The sequence below is a fragment of the Falco biarmicus genome, chromosome 19 (genome assembly GCF_023638135.1).
Source record: "Falco biarmicus isolate bFalBia1 chromosome 19, bFalBia1.pri, whole genome shotgun sequence".
Taxonomy (NCBI): domain Eukaryota; kingdom Metazoa; phylum Chordata; class Aves; order Falconiformes; family Falconidae; genus Falco; species Falco biarmicus.
In genome coordinates, this window is record NC_079306.1 from 1,274,364 (window position 1) to 1,293,494 (window position 19,131).

At 53.9% G+C, this 19,131-nt stretch overlaps 1 protein-coding gene across 2 annotated transcripts; it reads right to left on the minus strand.

Moving 5' to 3' along the window:
• Positions 1 to 946: 946 nt before the first annotated feature.
• On the minus strand, positions 947 to 18,205 carry SLC4A8 (solute carrier family 4 member 8). Of its 2 annotated transcripts, none has more exons than XM_056321852.1 (25): positions 18,048 to 18,205; positions 12,896 to 12,977; positions 12,112 to 12,246; positions 11,597 to 11,732; positions 11,222 to 11,382; positions 10,123 to 10,311; positions 9,837 to 9,925; positions 9,558 to 9,715; positions 9,143 to 9,230; positions 8,513 to 8,659; positions 8,274 to 8,362; positions 7,598 to 7,772; positions 7,292 to 7,425; positions 6,424 to 6,669; positions 6,217 to 6,322; positions 5,700 to 5,861; positions 4,905 to 5,018; positions 4,401 to 4,562; positions 3,637 to 3,888; positions 3,043 to 3,111; positions 2,776 to 2,949; positions 2,539 to 2,676; positions 2,061 to 2,161; positions 1,572 to 1,675; positions 947 to 1,304 (listed from the first exon to the last, which is right to left on the minus strand). In XM_056321852.1, the coding sequence occupies exons 1-24, from the start codon at positions 18,090 to 18,092 to the stop codon at positions 1,588 to 1,590; spliced, it is 3,240 nt and encodes a 1,079-aa protein (XP_056177827.1). In that variant the 5' UTR covers positions 18,093 to 18,205; the 3' UTR covers positions 947 to 1,304; positions 1,572 to 1,587. The 2 variants fall into 2 exon arrangements, with proteins under 2 accessions (XP_056177827.1, XP_056177826.1); XM_056321851.1 differs by having other exon boundaries at positions 12,896 to 12,980; positions 18,048 to 18,199.
• Positions 18,206 to 19,131: the final 926 nt, after the last annotated feature.

A 19,131-nucleotide genomic window follows, 5' to 3' on the forward strand; every position in this document is an offset into this window, starting at 1 on the left:
GAGCAATTTCATCTTTTCTTTCCCTTCCCAAGGTGCAACCCCTCGCTGCTGCGCATCAAACCAACCCTCCAAAAAGGGTCCTGCAGCAGATGGGACAAGCTGATGGCAGGAGGGGTCGTGCACCCCCCTCCCAGCTGGGCAGGGGAGAACCTGGACCATGTGCTGAGCCCACAGCAAGGTAGAGGGCTGCAAAGGGACTTTTTTTTCCTGCTTTGTCCTCTCCTCCCGGCTCCACGGCCACCCAACTCGACCACATAGTGCGTGTGGTGACACCACAGCCCAACACACACACCCAAAATGCAGAGTGTGCAAAACCCATCTCTGCTCAACAGTTTCTTCCTGCAAGGCAGCAGGGAAAGGGGGCAGGAAAAGGCACCTTCCCACTTTCCTCCCGGTTCATCCTACCCTGCAAGAGAAGGGACTTTGCAAGGACAGAAGTAAACAAAAAGACACAAGTCCCAGCGATACAAAAGAAAGGAAACTGGAGGAAGGATGGAGGAGGCAGCCCAGGGGCAAAGCCCCAGGTCCCACTTGGCCACTCCCACGACCATACAGTCTATTCAAGGTGTTGGATTTTAAGTGCTCCCTGACACAGCTAGGGGACAAGAAGGTGGCATTTCGGCATTTGCCACTTCCAGGCTGGTGGCAGAGCCAAAGCAAAAAAAACCAAAACCAAAACCAAACAACAACAAAAAAAACCGAACACAAAACAACCCCCACAAAAACAAAACCAAAAAAACCCACCCAAAGCAAACCAGTGCGAAACTGGAGCACAGAGCAAATGCTCTTCCTTTGCTTTAGCCCAGCTGCTCAGACCCTCCCTACGCTGCCCCACGACGGGGGGCATCATCTCACTAAGAGACCTAAGAGTATATTAAAGCAAGGACCCCAAACCAGACCAAAGACTTGGTAATGAAGAAGAAAGCGGACAACGCATCAGATACAATTATTTTGTACAGTCAGAGTTTATATTTTGAAAAATGAGAAAGGAGAGGAGGAATTAGATATTAAAAAAATAGCACTGAATGATAAAGCGGTAGCAGTCCCTCTACCACTACAAAACTGCAACAACACACACACGTACACACGGAGGCTTAACAACACCGAACTCCCACTGACTGTGATGTGCACCTCAGTTTGCTGGTCTAGAGATACTGAATGCCTGAAGCACACCAAGGACAATTGAAAACATCTGCATGGCTTTAATGGGAATCCTCCAACGGAAAATAAGCCATCTCTCCCCGTGTCTGCGTTGGCACATCCCTGAGTCACATTCTCACTCCTCTCCTTCAAAGTCAAGGCTCCTAAACAGAAAAACAGGACGGGGGGGGGGGGGGGGGGGGGGGGGGGGAGAAAAAAAAAAAAAAAAAAAGAGAGCATCATCAGTGGAAGATGTGCCAGCTGCAGCTGATCCAGCCCTGTTCAAGGGACCATCCAGCAGAGAGGAGCTGGTTTGCGTGCCGTGGTACTTGCTGCCTGCTCCCAGCACTGCTGGCCAAAGCACAGGAAAACCACAGGCATGTACCACTGCTTGCAGAGGAGCATTGTTATGGTCACATGCCTTCCTTTACCTGTTTCCTCCTGGATTCAGAGTGTTTCCGTGTTCATAGTGAGAGCCTTCCATACGGTCGTTTTTGCCATCTCATCGGAGATATTAATCTCTGAAGGATCAGCCCTGCAATAAATAGTTTGCATAACACTCCATGATTACGGGAACTGATGCCACCAAGTGCATTAGCATCAGCAAGAACAAGGGGGCCCAGAGTGCCGACGCTCCACAGAAGCACAGGAGGTTTTGCTGGACAAGGCAATTTGGGGGATAAGCCTGAGAGCTGCAGAGCAGCAGCTCTGTGCAAAGGCTCTTACTGAGGTCAAACACAAATCCTGAGGCCGCTCTGCTTGGGGTCTGAGCCCTGCGTTCACCTCCTGCAGCCCTGCCCGTAAAAACTTTTCCACCCAAGCCGACTGCTGGTTTCTGTGGGTTCCTCAGTAAAGATGCAAGTGGAGAAACCTGGCCAAACTCATCTTGCCAAGGGTCCTGGCACTTGGCGAGGCTTTACCTGTCACTGCTTGGCTTTGGGATAGCAGAGTCGCTGGTCTTCCCCAGTTTCAGCTGAACTGAATTTGCAGCAGCAGCAGCTTCCATCATCTTCTGGGACTCCTGCCCAAGAAGGGACAAATCAAGTTCTGTGTCTTTGATCAAAGTGGAGATCAACGAAACACCCCGTAAAAACATTGCATCCTGCCCTCTCCTCCTGACAGGGGGCAGCCGTGTAAAAACACTACTAGGAGCAAAGCTTTCCATCATAATACTAATCACCATCTTCATCATAAGGCTCATTTGAAAAATCATACCTCTATTCAACCGTTCAACTCACCGCTAATTTCAGAAAAGATGGTTACGAGGTGGGATCCTGACTATTAGGATCTATTTCTATTTCCTTCCGATCTTCCCCCAACATTTTTTAAAGACAAACTGCGACAGAAACAAGCAAATCTCACAGCCCAAGGGAGGTGTCCAGCCCCAGCAAGTGTTACCTCTTCTTCTTTGGCTTCATTTTTGGCATCATCCAACTTCTTCTTCTTGCTTTCTGGCATAAGGTCATCCAGAAAGCTGAGCTCTCGCTTCGAGAAGCAGAGATCCATCACTTTCCGGACAAAAACGAGAGCCAGCACCTTCCCGAATAAAAGGGGAGATACGGTGAGGCCAGAGGTGATGCTACACCTCACTCCAATGCCGCAAGCATCCCGACGCCCAGCAGCCCCAGCGCTTACCATCATGGGAAAGATGATGGCGGCACGGGATGCCTTGATGGCCCAGAGCAGGACGAGGCAGATCAGCTGGATCACGGTGAAGAGATGCACCTTTCGCAAGGGGACGTGCCGCAGGTAGATGAAATCTGGCTGGTGTTTTGCTGGCATCCAAAACAGCTTCAAGCGATCGAAGAACTGCAAAATAAAAGTGATGCTGCTTGTTTCCTGCTGCTATGGAGAAGAAATAGCAGGGAGCGGACACGCTGCATGCTGTCAACAAGGCCGTACCTGAATTCCTCTGAGCGACGATACGCCCATGTAGAGGAAGACACCATAAAGCACAGGCATTGGTATAAACTGGGAAAAAAGAATGCAATAAGCTGTTGGTTTAAATTGCGTTGTCAGTATCACCACTGCCTTCTACAGGCACCGCCTAAGACTGCCTAAAGCTTTCCAGTTCCCACAGGGCTCCAGATGTGCCGGACTGTAACCATCATGGATTAGGTTTGTGCCAGTGAGCTAAAGCTCTGCTTTAGGCTGAAGTTTTGAGCTACACTTCATCAGAATAATCCTATTTTCCAGACAGGTAGGAGGAAAATAGGCCATTTCACCCATGTGACGGTAGAAAAACATTTCTACGTCCTCTTGCAGCAACATGCAAAAGCAACGCGCCTACTTTGAGCCCAGAGATGAGATGACTCTCTGGGAGGAACACAGATGGGTGCTGGAAAGCATAACTGAGCTGGTCCCACCATGGGTCAAGCCCCAAGCGCTGGGATCACCACCTCCTCCGCTCCACTGCTCCAAAGAGCTAGAGGGGACTAGCTCTGTATAACCTCCAAAACTCTCGCAGGTGTTGGGCATTTTGCCTTCTCCTCTTACCTTCAACACAGAAGTGAAGAAGACCGAGCAGCCCATGAGCACAAAGATCATCAAGCCAGTGACCCTCTGCTCTCGTATCCCCAAAAACTTGGGTTGTTCTCCTGGAGCCGAGCAGTCAGACTCTACTTTGAGGCTGTTCACGTGGGTGATGGACAGGACGGTCGCAGCCACAAACCAGGGCAGCCCCATCACGGAGCACACCCCCAGCATCACAGCCACCATGAAAAGGTCCAGGTGGTACCCACATCCTTTCTGCGGGGAGCAAAACAAGCAGCAGAGCATCCCACGGCACAGGAGCAGGGATAACATCACAAGTCACATTCAAACCCTACTTGAGCGCCAAGCCAACTTCTTGGAGATGTAAAACAAGAACGGGAAACAAACCCGGATCTATCCAGTCTTTGTGCAAGCACCTTGCATGACAATCTGGCAGGAGCTCAGACAGAGAGACTGGGGTTTTCCACTCATAAGGAAATTTCATCCACTTGCATTATCCCTGGCAGCTCCAAGTGTTTTGTTCCCCCAGCTGCTGCTGACATTTTTAAAACAAAAAACGGTCTTCCATGTTGCTCTAAGATTCATTTGCTCCTCCAAAAGATTGCTCCTCAGAGCTCCCCTGCCTTTAGCTCCCTCTGCCACCATTAACCCCGGGGAGCAGCCTGCCCTGGAGCAATGCCCTCACAAAGCAGCTGGAATAGCAGCTTCTCCCCATACGTGCAGCCCGCACCGGGTTGGGGACAGGGTCATCTCTTGCAGCCCCTTACCTTCAGCCTGTGCTCCTTCCTGTTCACAATCACAGCCGTGATCTGCTGGTCCATGAATATCAAGATGGTGCACAGCAGAGCTGGGATCAGCGCAGCCAACACCGTCCACCATGGGTTTGGTCCTATGGGGTTGATGAACCACCCACGGTCATCTCTGGTCGGCTGCAACAAAGCACACGCATCAGCGGCATCTCTGCTGCTTTGGCCTGGGGTAGGGGTCATTTTCTGCACCCCCATGTCAGGGCACCTCCCAGCTCGGTCTCTCCCTGGGGTTCAGCAGCGCCAGCGTCCTCTTTGCAAGCACCGGCAGATACTTCTCCCATAGGTATCTACTGTTGGGGCCGTCTCCTCATTTCCAGGAGGAAACGAGGCCCTTGGAGCTGGAAGAGGAGATGGTCACACCAGCACCATCTCCTCCAGACTCAGCCCTGTCCTGCCCCAGCATCACCTTGTGGTACCCCCAAGGGCTGAAAACAGCTCCACCATGCCAAAACACCCCGTTACCTTGAACATATGGGGGACGTGGAGCTTCGGTGATGGGATCCCAATCGCAAAGTCAATGAGCACCATGATGACGATGGTGAGGAAAACCGCAAAGTCACTCACCATGGACCGTACCTGGGGCAAGAAAGCAGAGCGGAAAGGGGCATCACAAACAGGGCCATGATGGGAGACGGAAGAGCTTGGGACATCAGGGATGTTAGGGCTGGGTAACAACCCCACCACCCTGAGGACGTGCAGCCAGATCCCTTGGTTACACATTGTTGCTGCATTTGTCCTGTGAGATCTGCTGCCAGGCCACAAAGGAAGTTTTCTTAGGTTGAAAAAGGTTTTTCTAAAAACAACCTTAAAAAAAAATTTTTTAAAAAGGAAAACAGATGTCTGCCACCACAGCCACACTCAGCTAAAATGGGGGTAAGGCACCACAGCATCATTTGTTCCTCAAGAGGAAGAAGTAGCGGGGTTTGTGCAGCTCCTCATCGAAGGCAACTTGAGCACATAACGCAGAGAAGGTGGGAGAAAAACCCCGACCAGACCACCAAACTTTGGAGGGCCTGATTTCCCATTGCCCAAGGAAAAAATGCCCTCTGGGGCAGGTCGTGGGGCAGGTGGGAACTGCGACAGTCACGCTGCGCTCTCGGGAACGCGCGAGGACCATCCAGGCTGAAGGAGCGCTTGGCCTTCAACGTCAACGTTTCCCAGCTTGACCAAGTGGTGGCAAATACTGCTCAGTGCTCCAGGAAAGCCACCTTGGGAAATGAGCGTGGACACTGCTGCTGGCCACCATCTTCCACCTACTTTGGTTGGGAAGTAGCGGCTGGTCTTGAACTTCTTCAATAAGCTCGACAGGACGAAGGTGGAGAAGAAGAGAATGCAGCACCAGAAGAGGACGTTAGGCGCGTAGGGGCCGTTGTGTCCACAGGCAGGTCCTTGAAACTCACCACGCAGATGCCGGCATTCCTGGAGAAACAGAGCGTCAGGACACAATGGCAGCACATGAGCAGCAAGACAGCCTCGATAACCAGGGGCTTCTGAGGATCCTGCTCCAAGGGCCATGACCTTGTGCCTGCTGCTTCCAGAAGGACAGTTACATCCCAGTGATGCTGGGGACAAGGTGGACTGGACAAGGCAGACTCTCTCCTTCGCGGAACCAAGCGGGTTACCACCACACGTTACATTTAGCAATGACTTTTCAGAGCAGCGCTGGCACGGTTGGAAGCCCATCATCACCTGAAGGGCTCTGGCTTTTGCACCACGCAAACGCTCGTGCACCCCGCGGCCGCAGCGCGAGGAAGCGGTGGCTCGGGGCACTTACAGACACCGTGAGATTTTCCCAGGTGATGCCAGACACATCGATCTTGTTGCTGTCCCAGAAACGCAGGGTGTCATTGCTGGGATGAATTGGTGCCTCGCACTTACAGCTGGGAGGAGAGAGGTCAAGAGAGGGGTAAGGGAAAGGCGATGGAGGTGCAGCCCTGAGCCCCTGCCAAGGGGCAGCGGCATTTTAGGGGGAAAAACCCACTAGTAGGTGGTGAGGAAGTCAAGCTTGCTGTGCATGTGCACAGGGTAGGTCTCTCGCAGGTGACTCAGCTTCTCTAGCGCCTCGTAGATGAAGATGATGCAGATGAGGGAGGCAAAGGCTTCTTCGGTGAAGCGGGTGATGTAGCACACCAAAGAGCTGGCGTCGGTGGCCACCAGCACGATGCAGAAGAAGGCAGTCCACAGCCCAATGCACGCCCGCAGGGAGAGATAGGAGAGCGTGTACTCCCTGGGAAACCAAACCAGGACAAAGGGTGGAAAGACCAGCAAGAGGCTCTGAGCCCTGCCTGCCTTCAGGGAAAACGGGGAGCCATTTCCGAGCGTGTCAAGGCTGCGCGTGGTAAATGCACCTTCCACGTGCTACTACAGACCGCCCCAGGGCTGTGGTGCGGGGTGGGGGCCACCAGAGAGGCCCATATTTCATTATCATTATTGAACAATTCTCTTGAGTTAACGCCTTGGAGGCTAACTGAGGTCAGGTCCCTCTTGGGGAAGGTGGTCTCCCTGATGGATCATCAGGATCACCCTGATGCCCTACCATCAAGACCAGCTGGTTTTCCCTCATTCCCAAACCAGAGGGGATCACCTCCTCGTCCTTGTGCAGCCCACCTCGGGACTCCACATCCCTGTGGTTCCTCCTCCTGCTCCCACTGCTTCACTTGAACCTTAAAATCCCCAAACAATCCCACCCATCCTTCGGAGACCCAGGGCTCTTGCACCGTATCACATGCTAAAGCAGCAGCATGCGATGCCCAGGACACAGAAGACCACTCTAACAACTACCACTAGGAAAAACATCTTTTCTCCATCACTGCCTTCTACTGAAAGGCTCTCGCAGCACCCAGCCTTACTTGCAAAATTTGTAGAGGATCTTCTCAAACACAAGGACGGGTCCAGTGCTGCCAAGGATGGTGAGAGGTTGCCCAGCAAAGAGGGAATACACCACGCCGGTCATGGATGCACCCAGCAGCGACTCCATGGCACTCTGCCCGGGGAAGAGAGGCAGCAGTGAGGAAAGAAATCACTAGCCACTGGGGGAAACAAAAAAAACCACAAAAAAAGCGCCCCCAAAAAAATCCAAAGCAAAGTCACTGCAGCAAGGCCTTTTCCATTATTTTTATCCTCCCCCACGCCACCCAACAGAGAGAGGTGCTCACTATGTGGCCGTTGGTTGCCTCCCCCAGCAGCCCCCCAAAGGTGATGACAGGGGACATGCAGGCACAGTAGAGGAAGAGGAAGGATGCCAGGCACTGCAGGCTCAGACCATCCCGAAAGTCACTCCAGAACCATGGGGCTTTCCGCTTCACATCCAGGACCAAACCCCCAAAGAGCCTGGAGGAAGGAAAATAAAACATCTGTAGGCTCGTCTCTTGGAAGAGCACATGGAGTTTGCTTTGCTGCAGAAGGGCAACCACAAGCCGAGAGGAACAACTGTCCTTGCTGAGAAGCAGCACTTGCCTTCACCCCACGGTGTGGCCCCTGGGCACCCAGGCACACAAAAAAACCCCACCATCTCCAACAGAAAGAAAAAGGACCCAAGCTGAGAGCCCATCCCCTCTTACTGCAGCAGCCCCTCGCTGTGAGAAGCAGCAGAACTCCATCTTGGAGGTATTTATGCATCTGCCGCCACCCAAATCCAGAACACCTGAGTGCAACGATGCTGCGGCTGAGCCTGGCTGCCCCCATCTCCCACCCGCCCAGCCCAGGGGACCACGCTGGTGCTGTGGAGCCCCTTCACTGCACCCACGCAGCCCCAGGCCCTGCTAGAAGAGAAAGGGCATGCTCAGATTTGAGAGGCAAAGAGAAAAATCCCCGAACTATGAAAGCTCACACCTTCCCGTCCGCTCCAGTTCAGGGCCGCTGTGCTTCTCCGGCTTGCTGTGCGCATGGTCATCGAGAGCTCCTGGTATCTTCCGTTTCTCCTGTTCAAATGGAAGTGAGCTGAAGGTGTGTGTCGGTAACCACCAGCTTCTTTTCCTTCTGGTCTGGGTACTGTGTCAAACTGGGACCTTGAGGATCTGGGCTGCCATCCTGCCCGTCCCCCTTGCACCACCCTCCGTCGCAGCACCCACCTGCGAAGGGACGTTTTTTGGGGGCTCGATTCGGATTGATGGATCCCACTCTCCTGGCGGCAAGACCGTGACCTGATCCAGGAACTCATCCACACCAGCCACAAGGTCAGCCCGGTTCTTGGCTTTATAAGCAACGTCATGGAAAACCTGCCGAGAGGAGACAGCGTGGTCAGAGGACAACCCATCTCCGATGTCCTATCAGTGCAATAAGCTCTTGGCTAAATGCAAGAGAATTTCCCCGTTTCCCGCTGGGAATGTCAGGAAATATTCCCCCAAAAGCAAAAACCTGCAATGTGGTGCTTGTAGTTATCTCCTCCACGAGGCCCCCATCCCCCATGGCACAGCGCAGCCTTTTGCTTAAAGAGGAGAAGGTGTACTGGCCCTGGCCATGCCACCACTGGGGACAGTGCGCTGGGGACCCCGGGGAGAAGGATGAGGTGCAGGATGCATCGCGGGGGGGATTTCAGCCTCCAGGATGTGGGGTGGTGCAAATCCACCCGCTCGCTTTGGGGTGCGAACAAAGGGAGGGTACTTGGAGAGCTGCAGGTGGCTGGGGCAGCTACAGCTCTTCTTGCTACTAGAGAGACAGGAGAGGTGAAGAAATTATTCATATCTCTTATCTCGTCGCACCTCATCTGTCATGATAGTAGCCATGGCCCTGCCAATCTCATGGTACTGGTGGGCTTTTCCTTCTGGTCCCAGCAAAACAAACAGGAACCTGGGCAAGAAAAACAAAATGAGGCAGAAGAACGTGTCCTTGCTCAAAGAGAACCCGAGGAAACCACCGGGAGCTCCCAGGCCGGAGCACAAGAGGGGACACGGAGGCTCACCGACTCCGCAATGACTTTGAAATGCATCAAAACCGATCGCAAATTTAATTTTTGGGCCAACTTCCCGTAAAATTGGCCAATGGGTATGAAAGACACAGCAGGGAAGGGAGGAACAAAGGAAAGGAGATGGGAGTGGGACGACGCCAGAGGCGCGCAAATAGGAGTTGTGTTGTTAGTTTTTCTTCAAATCAAAACTTTGTGCTTCTCGTTCAGACCTGGTTGGGATGGGAACTTCCGTCATGCCCGAGAGGAGGACAGCCGGGGTCAGGCGGACAAACGCCACGATGGGCTGGTGAAGGAAATCCAGGTTTCCCACGAGCACGTTGGACGCTTCAGCCCCGGTGGGAATTTTCTTCATGAAGTGCAGCTCCGCCTGGGCACGACACGCAATTTTCAGGCCATTACCCAAAGGCAAAGCCCACAGCACCCTCTCCAGCCAAGTCTGCAACAGCAAATCTGGCCCAAGCAGCATAAGAAAGCTACGAGTGTCTCACCTTGCTTAAATCCGTTATGTTGGTCTCGTGGTTCACCCCATTTTTAGCTTCTGCCGTGGTGGGAGAAGGATGCGGGGTGAGTGTTTGGGCTGGTAGGAAAAAGAAAAGACACTCAGAAAGACAGGCAAGGACCAGCTGGGATGCTTCTCCTTTGCCAGGACAAGTCTAATGGGGCCAAAGCCCAGCAGAAACCTTCACCTGGTGCCAAAGCCCGGCAGAAACCCTCTCCTGGTGCCAAACCCTCCAGGAACCCTCACCTGGTGCCAAACCCTCCAGGAACCCTGACCTGGCCTGTCGAGGAGGTGCAGGTCTGACTGCTTCTTGCTCACATCAGCAAATGAGCGGACAATGGGGAGAAGGTTGTTTCTTTTCTTCTCGTTCTGATGGTGATGCTTCTTCAAAAGGACATCTCGAACTCTTGCCCGCATGTGCTCATCAAATTCCGCGGACTGCTCTTGCTGGCCCAGGATCATATCTGGGATGGCAAAGGCAAATGAAGCCGTCAGAGCAGAAACCCCCCAAGACCTGGCCCCAAAGCCCCCAGCAATGGCTGTGCCACGCAGGTGATCCTAACGCCAGGGCATTTTAATACAGTTCAGCCTTTGCAGCGAAAGCAGGAATCGTCTTTTGCTAAAAGCCATCATCAAAGTGTTTATTCATCATTCCGCTAAGATAATTATTTCCCATTCTAAATAATGCAATTTTCTTGCCCTGTCTGGCCTTTCTGTCTGACTCTACACATTTAACCGAGCCCTAAGCACTCGATAGCACAGGCTTTCCCAGAGTTTCCTTGGCCGATTGACTGCAAATTGCTGAGCCCAGGGAGAAATGTGCTATGAACGGCTCCTACTTCTCCAGTCCTTGAAAGGGCTGAATGGAGACCTGCCAGTCAAAGATAATTTCTCCAAAGCTGCTTTTTCAATTATTTCAATTCTCTTCCCCACAGAAATACTCTGTTTGGTCATCTGCCAGATAAAATCTGTCTTTAAATCTCTTAATTCCTGGACATTAAGGGGAAAAAAAAAAAAAAAAAGAACATGAGGAAATGGCTTGTAATAAATAGCTGATTTTATGACGTTCAGCTCTTAGGCAGACTCTGTGTTTCTGAGAGCTAAGCCCTGACAGACAGTCCTTTATGGCTGGAGAATATTCTCTAACCACTTCTCTAACCACACAGATGGCTTTCAGAAGGATCCCATATTGGAAGAAAAAGCTGGTGCGACTACTGCACACCCAGTGTACACCCAAAACCAAGTCATGACTTAAAAACACAGTGGGACTTCTGGGGAAGGACCCGCCAGTAGGGCAGGGTTTGGTTCAGGAGTGAAGGGCACTGTGGCGAGCCAAGCTTGGCTGTTCCCAAAGCGATGCAGCGCCCACGATACCGGCAATCTCTTCGATGCTGTTGGCGCAGATGTCCAGCAGCACCGTCCCGTTGATGAGGCAGCTCCTCAGCTCAAAGAGGCTGTGCAAGGACAGCGTGGCCACGTAGGGCTTGCTCCAGCGCTCGCCGCCGTCTTCCACGTCCTCCTCAAACTTCAGCCACCTGCGGACATCGGGTGCGATCAGCTCCATTGCAAGAAAACAGCCTCAGCTCTGCAACCCCTTTGATAGAGCTATGGGGTGGCAAGAGAAAGAGGCTCCTCACATCGGCACCGGTGGGTGCAAAAGCTTTGTGTGCCGGAGAGCAGAAGGCAGAGCCCACAGGCACTGCCGGCATGGGGACTCCTCTCCCACCACAGCCAGCAGCAGGGATTTACCTGGCCGTCTCCTTCCACTCGGCATCTTTGCCCTCTTTCATGCAGATCTCATCCAGCTCGGTGAACAAGTCATGAGGGACGTGCTGCTCGTCCTCCTCGGTCCCGAGGATGAACTGCACCCTCTGGGACGGGGTGTCTGGGGGCAGAAGACAAAGTCCGGTCCCGTTACCATGCCCGAATACAGCCTGTCACACTCGCATGCGAAGTGGGCATCGGGTCGGCACCGGGTCAGCCAGGGATACTGGGCTGGCCCCTCTCCCGGGGGTCTGTCCAGGCTTGCACACAGCCACAGAGAAGGATCTAATCCACCTCTGCTAAGGATGGGCTGCTTTCGTCCCCCGCATTTCCATTCCTAAAGCCAGGATCCCTCTAAGGAAGATGACCCCAAATTTACAAAGCCGCTTTCCCTGGGCAGAACAGCAAGCCACACACCCTGGCCACAGGGACCTGCTTGCAGAAGACCCCAGCACCCACGTGGCCCCAAGGAGTTTAGCAAATGCCACGGCAGGACTTACAGTGGTATCCCTGCTCTGTTGGGGCAGACTCCTTCTCCCGTTCCCGTTTCCGATGCTTCTGGCTGTGGGGTCGGTGATGCCGGTGGCTCTGCCTCACCAGCGGCATCCGCACACCCACGTACAGGGTCCGATGTCCTGCAAAAAAGCGGCATTTGCATTGCACTCAGTATTGTGGATATGGTCGACGCAGACGCCAGTTAATTTTTTTTCCTTATTTCCAAGTCTATTTCACTTGAGCTTTGCTACAAGAAAGCAAAAACAAGTGATGGCTCTGGGCCATCTAAAAATGCCCTGGCAGTATCAAACCGCTTCTCCAATTCCAGCTTTGGCTGGACAGCACTCAGGCTTGCTCATTAAGCAGCGACAGAAGGTAATTCTGTTCAAAATCTCTGTACGGCACCAGGTGACAAGAGAAGATCAAATCGGTGCCATGATAATGAACTCCAGAACAAAACACCAAAATTTCACAGCCCCACGTCCGCAGCCATCAAATTATTCTCCTGACCTCCCCAAGCCAGGAGCAGTCCCTGTGAGACAACAAGACGTGAATTATCCAGCCCCGTGGCTAAAACTCACACCATGGCCTCTGGGGGGACTTTCTGCCTCTGTTTCAAAAGCCGTGATACTAATAAATGTGAAAATAATTGTGCTGCTTTATTTGGAAGCACAGCACGTTTTGGTGCACATGATGTGGCACTGAGCAAGGGACGTGTCAGGGACGCTGCGCAATGGGGAGACGCGCTGGGCTGCTGGTCCCTCCACCAGGATCTCAGCAGGGACTCACCTTCCAGCTCCTCCTTCTCATAGTGAATATTGACAACATTGCTCGTTCTTCCCTGGTCAATCACCGCCTCTTCGTCGTGTCTCTGCTTAGCAATGAGAAGAAGGTGAAGGTTGGGGCTGGCTGTGCAGAGCTCCCTTCCATCCTCCCAGCCATCATCCACCCCTGCGTCCATGAGCATCACTCCTCTGCAGGCACAGCCCTAAGAACATGGGCTTGTAGCAGGTTTTTTTCTTCCTGTGCCCAAACAAACCAGCCTATAACATCACCTGTGTTGTCTACAGTGTGATTCTGGAAATAGTTACTACAGGAGGAGAGGGATGAGTGTTTCAGGCAAAAAAAGACCAAAACCAAAACAAACAAACAAACAAACAAACCAAAAAACAAAAACACAAAAACCTGCACTTTTGATCTCAGCAAGTTTCAGTCTCCAGACGTGATACCTGCAGGACTCACTAGATGGCACTTGGCCACAGGACATGGCCACCAACACCCTCCAAAGGCCCCCGAAGGAGAAGCGTCATCCTCAGCCCAACGAGGCTTGGGCTTCCCTTGGTGCAAACAAGGTGCTTTCCATAGAAATCGTCATTTTTCTCCTTGAGAAAGCCAAGGGCTGAGAGCAATGCCCTCCTCGCCTGAAATTCCACTGCCGCACTCCCTGAAGAGCATTTGTGCCTTAAAAGCCGAAGGAGAACAACAGTAGCAAACAGAAATAAGTCTTTTTGCTTCTCTTTTCCCCTTGCCACCAGGGCAGGGAAGGGCATCACCAGCACTGCTGCATTCAACAAACCCTGCGGCTTGAAGAAGGGCCACCTGGAGACTCCCGATACCTCTCTTCCCCTCTTCAGGCTGCACTTCTAATTGCTATCAATTGCTTAAAATACTAAAGAAAATATGCTGCCAATGCTTCCTTCCTTCTGCCTTGCCTGCGTGGACAGTAACTAATCCAAGAAACCCAAAACCTGTTACCCATGCAGAGAAAAACTCCGCGGTGCCCAGACACGCTTCAGTTTTCACCGATTTTCAAATTATTCCTCTATTAAAGGCACGAAGGGGAAAGTTTGGGACTATTGAATTGCTGAGGTTCATCTTTGCAAGCCCATGGCCGTCATCACAGCCACCAGAAACTAACCCAACCAAAATAAGCACCGAGATGCGCACCCAGTGGCTCCATTTCTGAAAGCGAAGTTTGAAGAAGAGCAAAATACCCAGAAAAAGGGGGAACCGAAAGGGCTGTTGGACGAAATGCTGGAAGCAAGAGCTGCACCGGGCACTGGGGAGCAGCCCACAACAACCAGCGCTGTGATTTTCAAGGAAAACCACAAATAATGCACTGCCCATTGTACTAATAATAAAGCATTACCTATGGAGACTTATTAAAATATAGAGAATAAACAACTTATTATGATTTAAGCTGCAAACGCTAACGTGAAGGTGGCTTTTCATCCCCCAAATTACTGCTTCGCCTGAGGAGCATCACCTGCAGCCACGCAGCAGCGGTGCTCGGGAAAGCACACGCCTCCACGTCACCAGTTAATTTGACAAGTGAGAGGAAGAAACGCTCCTGTCTGGAAATGAGTTTGCTGGTCCACGCGTACTAATTTCAGAGCCGACTTGTTGCTCCCTCCCCAGCAGCTCCCGGCATTCGCCCACATTACTCAGCAGCTGGATTATCGCGCGCCTGTGGCTTTCCAGTTCTCTCTCTGATCGCAGCCTCCGCCAGCCTCCCTCCCTTCTTAGCAACCCATCTCGCTCCCCTCTGGATTTGCCAAAAAAACCCCAAACTCCAACCTTGGCCAAGGAACAGGATGAAAGAGCTTAATAAAACCTCTTGAAATGGCAATTTTAATAAAATAGCCGTTTAAATAAAATCGCAAGCTGGAGCGCATTATGTGGCTGTCAGAGTGGGAATAAACGAAGCAATTTGGGAGTCGCAGCTTTTAGACGCCTTGTGTGTGACATGGGGAAAGTCTCCTCTCCTAGAAACTGTTTTGCCTCTGTGCTCCAACCAGTGATGCTGAACCTGCCCCCCACAGCCCTCCTCAGCACAGAGCATCTCCCCCTGCGCGTCCTTCCGCGCTCAGGGGAAACGCCGATTGGATTTTGGGGAGACTTTTCCCACTTTTTGGGGGGATGCTCAGCCCCTCAGCAGAGCCCTGGCCGTGCTACCTGTAACTCTTCCAGAAGTGTCTTTTTGTAACCCCCATTCCAGTTCATCCTCACTTCTGTCACCAGTTTTGGGGGATAATTGAACCTCCAGGTCCGTCAGGGGGTCAGAGCCCCCTGGGACACAGAGGCAGCCCCCACCGAGGGGAGGTCAGTGCACCCCAACTCCAGAGACACAACAAGGGACCGTTCTGCAGCCAGCATCTGTGACGCGGATCCAGGCAGTTACACAAAGCCAAGCACCTCGAGATTCTTCCCACTTGGAAAACTTAGTGGATGGGGAGAAACCAGCTCTTTTTTGAGCAAAAACTACCTGGAATAGAGAAATGGGTTGTAAACGCCACATCCTGCTGGGGCGAAAGCAGCATTAGTGCGTATGAAAAAGCACACGCTATCACAATACAAGTGAGGGATGAAATGTTATATGGTCATGAAATGTCATAACCATTATGGGGTGGCACTCATGTTCATCAAAATTTCCAGCAAAAAATCAGGGCGTTTCAGGAAGATCTGGCTTTGGCACGGCCTCCAACCCTTTGGTGTTCCAATAAATCCTCATCAGCCAAACCAAGTCCTGGCACGGTACGGAAATGTCCAGAGCAGCGATAGGTCTGACACTCTTCGCTCCCTCCAGCTCTACTTTATTTTCCAAGCTGAGCTAATCTGTCATTTCCATCCTATAAATTCATTTGCTCTAATGAACTTCCTCCCCATCGCCGCTCAGCACAAAGGTTAACTGCCTGGCTTGCCCTGAAAGGCGACACTGGGTGTAAAATAACACGGCGAAGGAAGGTGACACCGAGGTCTAATCAGTTAAAATCCCATCATGATCCAAGCTCGGATCCCCACTGCTTTAGTATTAAAGCTTCAGGAGCAAAAATAGGAGGAAACGGTACAAGTGGGCCCCTCTGGATCCAGGGTGAGATGCTCTGAGCATCCCACCGCCCCTCCCTGGCCATTGCAGCATCCCCGAAATGGTGGCAAGCCTTGCACGGCGATGCCACCGAAGGCAACAGCTCTGCTTAAAACTCTCAGTTCTGCTTAGGCCACTCAAGTGGGCTCGGAGTGGTTATTTCACGGAGGAAATTGCTGGAGGACTTAAGTATTTAATAGACCTGCGGGGCTGCGGACCCATGGGCTTGGGATGGGATGGAGCAGGAAGGAGAGATGCCTCCAGAAAGCAAGTTACCGCATCCCAGGATGGCTACCAGCACTCGCAGATGCTTTGCCTTCCCTCTCCATCCTTCTCCACTGCTGACAGGTGCCTAGAAAACAGCAAATCATCAAAGCTGGGCTGGGAAAGGGGATGCCGAGTTTTGCATCGCTCCCTTTTGAGTTTTGGAGCAGCCAGAGTTGTTCCCCTTCACTGTTTTCTAAGCGCAAAGCTCCGGCTGGCTGCTTTGAAGCTGGTTTTGTTGGGAGGCTGAAAGTCATTATGGCTTGTAAAAATGAAATCACAAATCACGGGCACAAAGGAGGAAAGCCTGTATCGACACGGCTGCAGTGAAGCCCTTCGTGTCATGAGCTCAGTGCATCCTCTCCCCACATCCATCTCAAGAAAACTTCTCCAAAATATTACTTTGCTGTGATATTTTTGTCCCAGCAGGAGAGGGGGTTTGAGTGTCCTGCCTCAGTTTACCTGTCTCAGTGCAGCTCCTCTGGTTAAGAAAGAAAAATCTTTCCCTGGGGAAGCTTTGGTGTAATTGAGGATGAGTAAAAGCACAAAGCAGAAGTTCAGGTCTGGCTCTAAGTCCTCCTGGTGCCGGGGGAAGCCGAAAGCATCGCATGAGCCAGCCAACCTCACGTCCCGGCCCCCTCGCCCCATTGCATGCAAGGAGAACCGGCCCCTGGCAGTGAGGGGGAGGATTAATGTAACTAATCTCACCCGTAGTGTAATTAATAAAACTGATCCCACTGTTATTATGGGATGAGGGTAACACGGACCAAACTGGGGGACTGCTTTGGTGGCGGAGCAGGACACTCCCTCCTTGCCCCTCTCCATCTCCACCCTGCCCGGATGAAGCCACCATCCCTGTGGCTCCGTCCTTTGCTATGGTGGTGGCCAACAACGTCCCCCAGCTCCTGGGACAGGATTTGACCCGTGACAGAGACTGGACCCGGGTGCTTGCCATGGGAGGGGACAGGTCTCCAGAGCCCCAAAGTGGGGCTGTGGCCGGGGAACACACCTCATGGCCGAGCATCACCAGGACATGACTGTCACTCCTTCCTGAGGAACATGTAAATTCCTTCCAGTCTTCCCCATAAGCTGTAATTTCAGGGCAGATTAATTGATACCCCACCTCTCATTTGCCACTGAGAGCAGCTCCTCCAGCTGGGTCCCATGGGTGCAGCGGCCAGTCGGACAAGCCCTCCCCAGGACAAGGAGATGCTGAAAGAGGGGGGACCACCCAGCCGCCTCCTGCCTGCACCCCGGCACCAGCTGCATCCATGCAAGCCTCTGGTGGGGACAACAGCTGAGCCCCCTTTGTCCCCCGCTCCGAGGGCCTGCAGCATCACCGGGGGGTCACATCGAAGGGACAAGGGGGGCCGGTCAGGGAGGCCCCCCAACACGCAGGTGCCTTCGTCCCCTCCTCACATCACTCCTGCACCCACCTTGAGCACCCCTCGTCCCCCCCCTTTGCGCCCCCACCCCCCCACCTTGCAGATGCCTTGCTGATGCCTCACACTCCCCTTCAGAGGCCTGGCAACCCCGTGCACCCCCCAGCACCCCATTTTACAGAGAACTACCGCCCCCCTTACCCCCCCCCCACCTTGCAGATGGCCTTCACCCACCTTCGCACGCCCCTTACAGCCCCCCCCGTGCACTCCCCTTGCAGACACCTTGTCTCCCCCAGGCACCCCCCCACCTGCTCCCCCTGTCCCGTCCCCCCCCCATCGGAAATGCCGCAGTGAGCAGCCACGGAGCATCCTCCGGCCGCCCCGGCCCGCCCCGGGGTACCGGGCATCCCCCCCCGCCGCCGCCGCCCACCTGGTAGCTGAGGATCCCGTCGGGCTCGTTGCTGCCGGCGGGCATGGCTGGGCCGGGGGGGGCCGGGCACCCCCCCGGGGCTGGGGCCAGGGGGGCCGCAGCCGGCTGCCGCCCCGGTGCCGCTCACACCGGCTCCACCATCTCCCGGCGCCGGGGCCAAACCCCGCCCAGGCCGGGAGGAGGCGGCGGGCGGGGGGAGGAGGCAGGGCCGGGGGGGCCGGGGGGCAGCGCCCGGTGGGGGTGCTGCGGCCCCGCTTCGGCAGCCCCCCGCCAGCATCACCCCCCCCGCCCCGTCCCCTCCAGCACCTGAGCGGCCCCCCTCCGGAATCATCGCCCGCGGGGCCCACCAGCAGCACCCCCCCAGCAGCACCCCCGTCCAGCATCCCCTCCAGCGTCTGCCCCCCAGCAGCACCCCTCAATCCCCTCCAGCAGCACCCCTGGATTTCCTCCAGCATCCCCTTCAGCATCTCCCCCCGAGCAGCACCCCTCAGTCACCTCCAGCAGCACCCCTCGACTCCCTCCAGCACCCCCTCTAGCATCTCCCCCTCAGCATCACCCCTCAATTCCCTCCAGTATCCCTTCCAGCATCCCCCCCCCCCCAGTATCACCCCTCAATTCCCTCCAGCAGCACCTCTCAATCCCCTTCAGCATCTCTTTCAGCATCTCCCCTCCCAGCAGCACCCTGATACCCCTCCAGCAGCACCCCTCAATCCCCTCCAGCATCTCCCCCCCAGCATCACCCCTCAGTCCCCTCCAGCAGCACCCCGGATTTTCTCCAGCATCCTCTTTAGCATCTCCCCCCGAGCAGCACCCCTCAATCCCCTCCAGCAGCACCCCTCAACTCTCTCCAGTACCCCCTCTAGCATCTCCCCCTCAGCATCACCCCTCAATTCCCTCCAGTATCCCTTCCAGCATCCCCCCCCCCCAGTATCACCCCTCAATTCCCTCCAGTATCCCTTCCAGCATCCCCCCCCCCAGTATCACCCCTCAATTCCCCCCAAGCATCACCCCTCAATCCCCTCCAGCAGCACCCCTCGACTCCCTCCAACATCCCCTCCAGCATCTCACCCCCCAGCATCACCCC